Source organism: Leptonotus elevatus, chromosome 11, assembly GCF_054856555.1.
Source record: "Leptonotus elevatus isolate MCC_2025b chromosome 11, RoL_Lele_1.0, whole genome shotgun sequence".
Classification (NCBI taxonomy): Eukaryota; Metazoa; Chordata; class Actinopteri; order Syngnathiformes; family Syngnathidae; genus Leptonotus; species Leptonotus elevatus.
The window spans coordinates 1,339,480-1,353,277 of record NC_141249.1 but is presented as its reverse complement, the minus strand read 5'-3'; the positions used below and the strand labels follow the sequence as shown (position 1 = coordinate 1,353,277).

The 13,798-nt window shown below is 39.2% G+C and overlaps 1 protein-coding gene across 1 annotated transcript in view; it reads left to right on the top strand.

The window, feature by feature from the left end:
• Positions 1-13,798, top strand: part of ect2 (epithelial cell transforming 2) — a 191,484-nt gene that overhangs the window by 92,013 nt on the left and 85,673 nt on the right. The window contains exon 11 of the mRNA XM_086088432.1: positions 13,459-13,540. Coding sequence (XP_085944558.1) covers positions 13,459-13,540 — 82 coding nt within the window. The remainder of the gene's footprint in view (positions 1-13,458; positions 13,541-13,798) is intronic.

The following is a 13,798-nucleotide window of genomic DNA, read 5'->3' as shown; positions in this document are numbered from 1 at the left end:
GCATAAAAAACAAAACTATAAATACATCTTCGGGACACTTAAAACGTTTAAAATAGAATATATTTATATATTTTTGGGGAGCAAATGAGTTAAAGTATCATGAAAAATCAACTTTTTGGAGCTTTTACCCATGTTAAAATGCTAATTCCTCACCTAAAAGACCCCTAAAGTGGTGTTTTCCTCCATCTACCCATCTCTGAACATTGTAGGTCATTCCTGCTCTCCAAGCACCAGCCCCTCCCAACCCAAAAAAAACAGCAGGTCCACACTAACTGACATGTGCAAGTTAGGACCCACCGCTGCACTGCTTCTGCAGACGAAACACACGCCCACTTTCTCTGAGACCTTGATGCTTGCAGGATAGTGGTAAAAGTAGCCTTTATCAGTAAACATTCTGTTCAAGTGAATTCATATCTCACTTTGATGAAAATGACATAACGAAATACATGTGCAAGCTGTACATGTTGGATATTACAGATCCCTATATTAAGCGCATGGAGTACTTTTCAGACAGTGCAGGCACAGACAGGTGCTCTTGGGCAGATGGGGAGAAGTTAAACTTGCCATTAGGCAAGGCAATCAATTATCCTTCACATTTGCAATGCCAAAGTACAATCACTGAATGCAGTAGGACACCAGTTTGCCTCCCACTCTGTGCCTTTTTTATTTTCCTTTTCCTTCACAATAATTTATTCCAGCCAGACGTGAGTGGCAAATGAGCCGTTTTGTTTCAAACGTTAATTGGAGAATTGAACATCCATACAATTTCCACATTTAAAGTTCAATTGCACTTAATGGGGTTTTCTATCAATAATATGCATTCTCGGCCTGCCTACAATCCAACCAGGTATGAAAAAAGTCAGTCCGCCGACTTCTTTGTGTGCTTCAAACGGGCAAATTAAACTTGGTGACGTCAAGACACGGAAGTGCACTCAACCCCGCCCCCTCGGGTTAGAGTCACCGCCTCTAGTAAAGGCATGTCACACCCACAGAAATTCGAGAAGCTGGCTGATATGGGGAGAGATTTGTCTCAAAAATATTCACACAAATACATTTGTGATTTTCACATGTGTTTTTCAGATCCACAAATACATCTGTGATTTTCACGTTTTTCAGATCCACAAACATTTTTGCGATTTTCACGTGTTTTTCAGATCCACAAACGCATTTGTCATTTTCACACGTTTTTCAGATCCACAAACATTTTCTTGATTTTCATATGTGTTTTTCAGATCCACAAATATATCTGCGATTTTTACATGTCTTTTTAAATTGTGTGTGCATTTTCCATGATTTTTGCTTGCGAGTTGTGGAAAGTGCATTTGTGAATCGTTGCGGACGCGCATTAATTTTTTTAGACAAACATCACGCTGTTTCGAGATATTCAAAAATAATTATAACTGTAATCCAATAAAAGATGCCTCTGCCAAAATTAATATTGGGGTCTAATGAATTGGGTGATAAAAGAAAAAGGGGGTCTTCAAATCAGCACATTCCTTCCACTTGTTAAAAATAGTGACCACCCCGCTACAAGCCACAGTTATATACAGATCGGTGGGCCGCTGCTGCTTTAGTGGCATCGAAGAAGAAAATTTAACAGCAGAAGAAGAGTGTATTTCGAATGAAAGCAAATTAAGCTCAAGGGAAACAAACTAAGGTCACATTTTGTTTCCTGACTTGTGCAAAAATAAACACATAATTGAAGGGCAGGTAAAGCTCTATTTATGTTTTTTAGTGTCCAATTTTAAACGAGAAACAGAAACTGTTCGTTCCCATTCAAAGGAGACAGTAACACTGGCTCCCCGTGGGCGGCGGAGGAACGGACCTTAGACACATGTGAAAATCTGAAAGCTTGTGTGTGTGAATATCTCGAAACAGTGTGATGTTTGTCTAAAAAATAAATGCGCGTGCGCGACGATCCACAAACGCACTTTCGACAACTCGCGAGCAAAAGTCATGGAAAATGCACACACAAAATTAAAAAAGACGTGAAAATCGCTGATATATTTGTGGATCTGAAAAACATGTGAAAACCAAGAAACTATTTGTGGATCTGAAAAACACGTGTGAAAATGACGACCGGCGATGGTTCTCCCCCTTTTATTATTATCATTCGCGTATTGTTTTGCCAAGACACAATCCACTGTGGGTTTTTTGCCGTGACTGGCAACTCGCCACCTAGTTGACATGACTTTGTGATGGTAACCTGCCACCAAGTGGTCTCGATGAGACTGCTTGCACGTTGCGACCGCGCAGAGTGGTGTTATTCATATTCAGTGTGTTATTCATAACCGCTTGTAAATGTCTACAAGCATTCACGGCAAATCAGAGACATTCAAAGCAAAATAATGCTCGCAGGATAAATAACCACTGCCTAAACTAACGCTACAACATAGTCTCTGTCGTGACGTTATGCTACTTGCAGTAAAACGTTATGCCACTTTTACACATATTAAAATAGTTCTCAAATGTGTTCAAGACATGTCTGTCTGGTTCAAATTAGTAAGTCTGCTCGCTATGGCCGAGTCGTTTCAATTCACAGCATTCACACATGGCTAATGGAGCCCCTTCGAGAGAGAGAAGGGGCTTCGTCTAGGCGTGGCCTGGTTCCGCTATTTACATAGTGTCACGCCCCTAAAACAGGCTGTTTTGAATTGAGTGTTTTTTTGCTGATTTACGGACAGCAAAAATATTAGATCCAATTTCAGTTTTGACAAATGCATGTCACAGACTTTTACACATTAGAGAACTATTTTAGTATGTGGAAAAGTTGGATAATATGAGACCTTGAAAGAAGACGCAGTTGTACTGCAGGGGCTGGTTGGTCTCGCTGAGGCCTCATTCGCCGGGAGGCCTGCCACGGGTGTTGGGCTTAAAGAGCGGAGGGCGTCTTGATGGCGCTGGTGCGTTCGCTCGCGGCCTCCCGGCACTGGAGGGAGACCTGAGGGCCAGAGGAGACACGTCCGCTGCGACGTCAGTCAGGTTCTGGAGAGATGCAAGAGAGAGCGAGGAGAAATTGCATACTTACGACATGAAAAGTTGATTACTCATGCCCGTACCAGCACACCAAAACGCAGTAAAGGCAAATAATCCACAAAAGTATGAGAAATATACAATCTCCAAGGCATTCAATACAATAAACTCACTGTAAATTATGTCAAAAATATACCAACAAGTACATATCAACAGCAGCACAGTAACACAAAGGAAAGATAAACATGATGAACACAAATAATATAGACTTGAAAACATTTGAATACGGTGACTACAAGACATTTGACACTGAGAATAATTTGGACCCAGACGATCACTTTTACAAAAATGATCACCCCAGTTTCACTTGCGACTATTACATGGAAGATCAATTTAACAAAAGTATAAAAATGGTAAATGCACTTTCAATTATGCATTTCAATAGTAAAGGTCTCTACAGAAGTTTTACAAAAATCAAAGAATACCTGAATAAATTAAATAAATTCAAAATAATTGCTATATTGGAAAAATGGCTTGATAAGGAAAAAACGAGTTACATGGGACTGGAAGGATATAAATTGTTTGCAACAAATAGGGAAAATAGAAGGGGAATCGGGTGTCGCAATATATGTAGACAAAACTCTAAGATGCAGTAAAATTAAATATTTGACTACCACCATTGATAACATAATGGAATGTTCAACCATTGAAGTACACATAAAAAATGTACAAAATGTCATTATAAGTTGTACGTATAGGACACCAGGATCATGTCTTGACATATTCAATGACAAACTAGCGGATATCCTCAGTTATACAAATGATTAAAAAAAAACGCAAATTATGTGTGGGGATTTTAACATTAACTTGTTAAATCTGAATAGGCATCAGAAAACAACTGATTTTATAACTACAATGTATAGTAATAGTCTATTTCCTATAATTATGAAACCTAGTAGAATAACAACTGATACAGCTACACTAATAGATAACATATTCATAAATAAAATTGACCATAAAATAGGAAGTGGACTTCTTATCAATGATATAAGTGATCATCTTCCGGTCTTTGCAATTTTCCAAGACCATTTTGATAAAAAAATAAAACCAACAATAATTTACACATCAGAAACGACTAAGAACACAACGCTCTATGGCTGCCTTTAAGTTGGATTTAGAAAAATATAACTGGTCTGAGGTCTATTCAAACGATGATACCAATATTGCATACTGTGCATTTCAGTCCACCATTATAATAAACATTGTCCATTCATAAAAGTCACAAGAAAGTATAAAGGTCTTAATAAGGCATGGATGACGAAGGGGATAGAGAATGCATGTAAAAAGAAAAACATTTTATACAAAAGATTTATTAAATTGAGAACTATGGAAGCTGAAATAAAGTACAAGACCTACAAAATAAACTATTGAATATTATATGAAGTAAAATAAATATATTGTTATTGAAGAAATTTCAGACATAGCTAATGATTTTAATGAGTATTTTGTTAATGTTGGCAGTAATTTGGCAAAATAAATCCCTGAGCCAAGACACAAACATGATATAGATAAGCACATTAAAAATAACTCATCCGGACGACTTCCGGTTCCGGCTTGTGGGAGATGGCTGCGTTGTAGCAGAGCTCTCGACGAAAAGTTGTAATTACTGCTCCTGAGTGAAGTTAATTACCAGTGAAGTGGACAAAGGTAATTATTAGGGGGCACAAATGACGTCCAAGAAGAACAAGAAAGGCAAAAAAAACAACTTCTGAGGTTTTTGGAGATGACGACACGCAGCTAACCGAAAATGCTAATGATAGCTCTCCCGGAGCAAGCGGAGGAAGCTTGCCCGCCTCGTTGCATGATGGCATCGGAAATGAATCTGAGGAGGGGCCGGTGAACCCGATGATGATCTTGACAGAGCTGAGAGGAGTCGGGAGGGAAGTGAAAGATTTCCGGAAAGACACAAAAGCACATCTGCAAGATATTAGCGGAGAGCTAGATAAGGTCAATGCGAGGCTCGGCAATTTGGAGACGAGGGTTGCCGAACATGAAGAAAAAGTTGCAAAGTACAAACGAAATGCTGGAGATGATGACAATTCAGGAAAATCTTCAGTCTAAAATGATCTCCCTGGAAGCCTACTCGAGGAGAGAGACACTTGGATTCTACGGGATACCAGAAGGTGCGGAGTTGGGCTCACAATCGATGATCCACTTTCTTGAAAAACTTCTCAGTGACCAATTTGAAATTCCCGACTCCACGGAATTGCAAATACAGAGAGCGCACAGTGTCATCACCTCCGCCAAGCGGCGCTCAGCCTCGATCGATCTTAGTAAAGTTATTGTGCTTTACTGTAAAAGAATAAGTGCTCCGACTGGCATTGCAGAAGAGGGGTTTCATGTGGAACAACAAGAAAGTAAACGTCGATCATGACTATCCACCGGAGATTATGGCCATGAGGAAGGAGTACAGCGAGGCGCGACGGATCCTGAAAGAGAATAATTTGTCTGCTGCTATAAGGGATGTGAGATTTGGTTCAATTTTATTTTTCAATGCAATGTGATTCATTGAAAATTCTCTCTTTTGATGTAAACAGGGTTTTGATTGTGATCAAAATGAACAAGATACTATCTAAACTAAAGGAAAACGTCCAGATTGATTTACTTCAAGAGACACATTTGAACCAGAGTGAACACCTGAGATTTAAAAGAAAAGGTGTTAAATTTGTTTTCCTCATCTGATGAAGCAAAATATGAGAAAGGAGTGGCAATCCTCATTTTGGGAACTCTTAACAAATTCATCAAACCAAACCACCCCACTCATAAGGAAAATTAGAGATTATTTGGCAGAAATGGGGATAATGGATGTCTGGCGGGAGTTACACACATCACCAGGGATTATACACATTATTCAAGATTGTTCAAAGTTTATGCTAGACTTGACTATTTTTTTATGTTTAATATAGATAGATTTAAGGTTAAAACCTGCAACATACTAACAAGGGATCTATCTGATCATAGCCCTATTTCGTTGTGTATTCAGATTGCTAGGAAGAAGTGCATTGTGGAAATTTAATTCTAATATACTCAATGACTCTGTCACTGTCTCAAAAATTAAGGATAACATAAAGGTATTTCTGGAAGTCAATGACACTGGAGAAATCTCGCCTATTTATTCTATGGGACGCTCTGAAGGCGGTCATGAGGGGGAATTTAATCTCCATAACTACGCATTTTAAAAGCCTCAAAGGGCAAAAACTAACAGAGCTACAGGCAGAATTTAAAGTGAAACAACTGGAGGATATAAATGACCCAAATCCTATCACAAAAAGGGAAATACAAAAATTACTAGGGGAAATAAATGATATTTATACACAGGAGGCAAAAAAACCCATTTTTTTTCTAAAACAGAAATACTATGAGATGGGTGGGAAATCAGTAAAATATCTGGCATATAAATTGAGAAAACGACAATTTAATTGTTTATTTATTAATAAATTAATTATTTAATTAGGAATCCTAAAACTAAGGCATTAGAGACTGAATTGGGGTGGATTCAGAAAAGTTTCAAAACTTTCTACATATTCCCAACCTAAAGCCTCGGATGAAAATCGCATTGAAGCTTTCCTTGGCTTCCTGGATTTACCAGTGCTTCCAGACTTACATAATGAGAACTTGATAAAGCAAATTTCTACAGAATAAATTGATGCCGCCATCTCTAGGTTGAAATCAGGAAAGGCTGTTGACCCTGATGGATATGATTCCCATTGGTACCGATGCCTAAAGCAGGAACTAACTCCACTTTTAGTAAGAACATTTAATCTTGTATTACACGAGGGGGTAATTCCACCTTCCTGGAGAAAGGCAACAATTTCAGTTATCCCAAAAGAGGTTAAAGACAAACAGGAGTGTGGAAGCTATCGACCAATTAGTGTACTTAATTTGGATTATAAGATATTTACTTCTATTCTTTCCCATAGACTAGAGAAGCTGCTACCGGTCCTCATCAATTTAGATCAGACTGGGTTTATTCGCCAGAGGCAAACTGATAATATCAGAAGGGTACTGCATATCATGGATTATACCCACAAGAATAAATTGCGATCAATAATAGGAAGTCTGGATGCAGAGAAGGCCTTTGATTTGGTCAGATGGGTTTTTCTATATAAAGTGTTGAATAAGTTTGTTTTTTAAGGACAAGTTCATTAGAGTAGTTCAAGCATTGTATGATAGGCCCACAGCGCGGATTAAGATCAATGAACATTTATCTGGAAGTTTTCCCCATGGAACGGGGATGTAGGCAGGGCTGTCCAATGCCACGTCTCCTTTTTTATTTATAGAGACACTAGGCCAATCAATAAGACAAAATAAAAAAAATCTGAGGTACACTAATATCAGGAGTTGAACACAAGGTCGCTATGTTTGCTGATAATGTTTTGGTTAGTTTGGGGACGCCAAAGAGCTCAATTAAGGAACTGATGTTATCCTTGAATGATTTTGGTAGGCTTTCGGGCTGTAATTTTATTGAGAAACCTCAGCTTTTTAGTAAAAATCAATATGGGTTTAAAGAAAAACGGACCTCCTCAATGACATTCACAGAACTCGTAGAAGCAATATATACTAACATAGATAATACAAAATGTACTGTTGGGATTTTTATAGATCTAAAAAAAACATTTGATACCATAGATCAGTGGTTCTTAACCTTGTTGGAGGCACCGAACCCCACCAGTTTCATATGCTCATTCACCGAACCCTTCTTTAGTAAAAAATAAAATGTGATTTTTTTTTACTGGTGCACGAAATGAATTGTGCATTAATATCACCTTGTTCAAATAACAAAACCAACACAGTGCATGAACTCAAAACAACTTACCTCAGTGTGACTTCTGCTGTTGCCTTTGAGAGACCAGTTCAGATATGCGTGGCTTCACCTTGGAAAGTGCCAGTCTCATGTCATTTTCACAGCAAAGTCTGTTCCTTTTCTTAGTTTTTATGTCCAGCATCCTCGAAAACGATTGCTCACAAAGATATGTTGTAACAAATGGTACAAAAAAATCCAGGGCTTTCTTAGCAATAACTAGATACTTTTCCATTTGTTGGCACCAAAACGTTGAGAGCGTTGTTGTTCTGAAGAGTTGCTGTTGAACCTCGCTCTGCTGAAGTTCAATGATTTGGTCGAGGTATTCATCATTGACATCTGCTGTCTCAATAGCAAACGTGAACGGCTGTCTCACCCATGCTGGATATGATGCTCTTGTAGGGAAGTATCCATCAAGAGACTTCGCAAACTCATCTAAGTGCGTGGCAATTGTTTGCTTCAGTTCCATGGGTACAGATATGTCTCCAAGTTCACACACATCTTCGATCTTACTTACACAGTCGTCCAGAAGGGGGAAGTTTGCGAAGTTGTTGTTCTCTGCTCGTCGTTTCCATAACGGTAACTTTTTTTGAAAAGCCTTCAGGTTTTCTTCTGCTTCCATTATGTTAACTCCACCACCCTGCATCTGCTGATTTAGATGATTGAGAGCTGCAAATATATCAGCCATGTATGCTAAAATGAGAATGAACTCAGAATCTTTCAAGCAATCTGCATGACAATGTTGGTGCTCTTGCAAAAACTGGGCTAATTCCACACGCATGGCAAAAACACAATTCAGCACCTGTCCCCGGGATAACCACCGAACATTCGAATGGTAAAGAAGTACCTCGAATTCAGAGCCCATTTCTTTACACAGCTCACTGAAGATGCGGTGCCTCAGAGCACTATTTCGCACATAGATCACACATTCCACTACAATTTTTAATACTTCTGCCAGTTTGGGCGGCAAGGTTTTTGTTGCCAAACGCATGCCTGTGCAGAATGCAATGCGTAACAATGATGTGCGGTGCATCGGCTTTTACTAGCGCACCAAAACCAGACTTTCTTCCCAGCATCACTGGAGCTCCGTCCGTACAAACTGCAGAAACCATATCCCATGAAAGGTTGTTGTCTCTGAAGAAGTCATCCACAAGCTTCTTCACATCGGCTGCCTTAGTTGTTGTTGTAAGAGGCTTACAAAATAAAAACTCTTTCTTTTATCATGTCGTCTTTCACATAGCGCACAAAAACGGCAAGCTGGCTTAGATTGGAAACGTCGGTGGTCTCGTCGAGTTGAAGGCTGAATTTTGCCGGGCTTGAAATCAGATCCGCGACTACTTGAGCCAAGATGTCTTTACTCATGCACTCTATTCTGTCGCTGATGGTGTCATTTGAAAGAGGAATTTGGGATAATTTACCTTCAGCCGCTATTCCGAGTATCAGATTCGCCATCTTTAACGCAGCTGGTTTTACGAGTGTTTCGCCAATGGTGTGCGGTTTGCCCTGCTTTGCGATCAGATAAGCAACTTCGTACGATGCTGTGAGGATCGGTTTGTTGATGGGTACAAATCCAAGAGCGCGCAGAGTGGCCTTTTCGTCGAATCTTGCTCTCTTCACCTTGAATTCAGCAAGTGTTGTGTTCTTGTATTCCCCATCTCCATGCAGCTTCAAGAAGTGTTCCTTCAGTTTTGCAGGTGCGAGACTAGAGTTGCTCAACTTGGCATTGCAAATCATGCAGATGGGACGCTGACTCCCGTCACGTTCTGTGATACATGTAAATCCATGTTTTACATATTCGTCCGACCACTTTCTTTTTTTTTGCCCGACATAGTTAGCATGGATTAAAATATTCTGGAAGAAATCACACGACACACAGACAGTCACACGTTGTGGCGGTTGGAGGTGGACGTGGGGTCGGCGTCACTAACAGCTCTCTCTAAGCGGTCTAATAGGGAGGTCTCACTCTGCTGCATAAACCAGCGACCTCAAAGCGGACCGGTAGGAAATCTCAGAGCCGGACGCTTTCAATGACTGTGCCCACTAACTGCAGACTAGACTGAGGGGTGGACCTCTGCGGCGGAGTCTCCACCGACCCCCTGAGACCGACTCACCGAACCCCTATGGTTCGATCGAACCCAGGTTAAGAACCACTGCCATAGATCATTCTATATTAATGAATACATTTAAATGGATGAAAAGTTATTTGGATACTAGATATTAGTACTTAGTTAAACAATATACAATCAAAACACTTGAAGGTCACTCATGGAGTTCCCCAAGGGTCTGTGCTTGGCCTGAAACTATTTATATTGTATATACATGATATCTGTTATGTTAATATTCAAAAGTGTCTTATTTGCTGATGACACAACTCTCTACTGTTCAGGAGAGAACCTGAAGCAACTTCTGACTACTGTGGAAAATAAATTGAACAAATTAAAAAACTGGTTTGACTTAAAAAAAAAAAAACATCATTAACTCTTTGACTGCCAGACGTTTTCAGAAAAGGGATGCCATCAGTGCCAGCCGATTTAAGCATTTTGACTGATCTTTCAAGGTCCACAGAAAATGTTCTGTTTGGACTATGGAAACACACGTACTACCAAATGAAAGATTGGACTTTCATCTTTCATCAGAAAAAAAAGTTTGTTTCTACCTTATTCCGTTCTTTAGTAATCAACAATAGAAAATGGTTAGTTTGACCCAATTTCGCCTGTTTTGGACCAAAATACGGAGAAATCAAGCTTTTAGTGAAACGATATTATTTCATGCATTCTAGTGAATTTGACACTTCTTTTTGTCCATGAATGATGCCACAAACACCTAAATAGTGCTTTACTTCTATAAAACACTACCACCAAGAATGAAAAAGTGTTTTTTGATAGCAAAATACGTTTATTTACATTCAACAGTGTAACAATTTGACAACAATTTGGCAAACTATTTACAAATGTGTGCAACTGTGGTGCTATTTACAAATATGTGGATGTTTCAACGACAGTTTTTCTTTGTGTAACACTCTCCTGCGTGCAAGGAGACGCAACCGCATTTGCACAACAGATTGCCTCTTCGCGTGCTCCACTTTCTTGCCGGCCGTTTTTTTCCGGGGAATAGCAAGTATATACTGCAGTGTGTGTTGCCATCAAGTCTAATATCAGGATCATGCTACGGTTTCGTTACGTCTCGCTTCCTCGTGTCCTTCAGTTGCTATACCGGGTGGTAGGAGATGTTCTGATCCATCTTATCCACTCCATTCATGGTGGCATCGTAGTCCAGAACCAGTGTCTTCTCCGTGATCAGACTGTACCCGCTCCTCCGATGAATATGCATTGGACTCGGGGTACTCTTCATTGTCCGATCGAATGTCCGCTTGTGCAGCTCCGGCGTTAGCAGCGCTAGCCGCGCTAGCCACGCTTAGCCGGTGAGGCTTACTACGTGATCATAGCAGTCGCGTCAAGGCTTCCAACTTTGGCGTCAAGCTCGGAGTCATCATCATCATCATCATCAATCTGCATTGGTCGATGCCAACTCTCCATCGCCCGATCGAATGTCCGATTGTGTAGAAGTACCCGGTCGGCTATTGTGCGCGTTTTCCGGCCTTAGCAGCGCTAGCCGCGCTAGCCGCGCTTAGCCGGTGAGGCTTACTACGTGATCATAGCAGTCGCGTCAAGGCTTCCAACTTTGGCGTCAAGCTCGGAGTCATCATCATCGTCGACATCAATGCGCTTTTTAGTATTGATTGATGCTTTCCGTCTTTGAAAAAAATGCTCAAGCGTGAGCTGCTTGCAACCGGTTGCTTGGTCAAGCCACAATGGCTTGAAGCCAGCCATTGTCTCCTCAACACTCTAGCTCCGCCTCACGTCTTCTACTGACGCCCACGGTGGGCGGCCCATCCAACCTTGTGCAAAGAGAGTCATCGCTGCCCTCTAGGGGCCAAAACGAGTCTTTTACTAATCAGATCTGCCTGATACTTTCAGCACAGCTGCCCAAGGCTTTCCTGCACCCGTTTTCAAAAAAAAAACAAAAAAAACATAGGGGACGTCTTTTAACGTCCTCGGCGCCCTTCCCTAGGTTTATGCTAAACGTTTTATAACGTTTATGGCAGTCAAAGAGTTAAACTTAAATAAAACCAAGTTCATAGTTTTCAAATCACACATTAAGTCAAAGTTATGGTAAACTCAGTTTAGAGAATGAAGAAAAGAAGAGAAGAAAAGAGAATGTCAAAAATCATAGGGATACTCTCTAAAACAAAGGATGTCCTGAATAAGTAATCATTATACACATTATACTGTTTATTGTTATTACCATATCGGACTTATTGTGTGGAAAATCTGGAGAAATGCATATAAAACAAATACCGACCAGATTTTCAAACTGCAAAAAAAAAAAAGAGCCATACAAATTATTAAACAATCACATTATGCAGAACCAACACATTCACTATTTATTAAATAAAATAAAATGAAATTTTATAATCTAGTTGAGTTTAAAATAGCACAAATAATGTATAAAGCATACAACAATCTACTCTGCCACAGTACTCAGAATCTATTTGAAACTAGAGAGAATCCTTATGACATAAGGGGTACAAGTGTCTACAAAAAAATCAAAACAAGAGCAAATATTAAGCAAAGGTGTGTTTCTGTAAGAGGTGTCAATTTGTGGAATAATTTTGGTACTGAACTGAAAAGATGCAAGTCACTTGCTGAGTTTAAAAAATTGTTTAAAAGCAAAGTTCAAGAAAATTATTTAAATCAGACTTGAACTGGAAAAACAGAAGAAATAGTGTCATTTCTTTCGATGTATCAGTATGAGTGTAATGAAAATTGTATATGTGACTATAAGGATGAGTTATGGTGTATGCCTATGAATTACATGTACATATAATACTGGCAAATGTACATGTCAAAGTGCAGTTGTATACACGAACAGGTTTATACATTTTCTTTCATTGAAATATATTAACCTATTATTGTATCTATTGAAATAAGTCAAAACATAAGGGGTAGGACTAGATACGTTTTTAACTTCTTCCTACTCCCCTTTGAACATGAAAACTATTTTCTTTCTCCTATTCTTGTTTTCCTTTTTTTACTTCAACTTGTATTTTATACTTGTAATGTGTTTTATGTTTCTCTATGTTTTAAATGTTCAATAAACCAATCAACCAACATGTATGCTGTGCAGTACAATATGGACAAAAAATTACATCACTCAAAACCAAAGTATTGGCATTCTTTTTTTTCTCAGTTTATTTATAAATTATATATTTTAGATAGACCACACAATCAAATAAAAAAAGAGATTAATGAAAATATAATAAAACAAAAATCCAGTAGCCATATAAATATGATTATCTGGTAGTATAACCACTTTGTGCAGTAAAGTGCTAATAATTGAAATAAATACAACACAGTGCTTCAAGTAACTTTTAAGTATGTTCCCCTGGTGACCAGTGTGTGGCATACCTCACTACCAGAGTCTGCTGTGATATGCTCCAGGTCAGCTCCGACGCTGAGTGTAAACAGTAGAAAAATATTGGAATGAATATCTGAAACCAATCGTATCTCTTCAATTTCACCAGAATGTTTCTTTAAATTACTGTTTTGTTTTTACCGTTGCAGACATAAAGAAGCACACATCAGATGAGAACCCTGACAAACTGAAACTGAAGAAAGCAATTGAGTCTCTTAAAGAAGTTATGACGTGAGTGTCCATATCTTCACTCTGATTTGGGATATCAATCAGCATTAGTGGTGTAATGGATCATCTTTGATCCGTGTTCTGAATGGATCAAGCACTATGGTTCGGATTGGTACACGATCTGCGGATTGGTTGATTGGAAAATAAACAAACAGCGCGTTCCCATGAAGGCAACATGATCAGTCCACATTCACTATAATAGCAGAAGAGGAAGTTGAAAACCCACGTGGATCATGTAAGTCGCATGTATGGGAGCGTTTT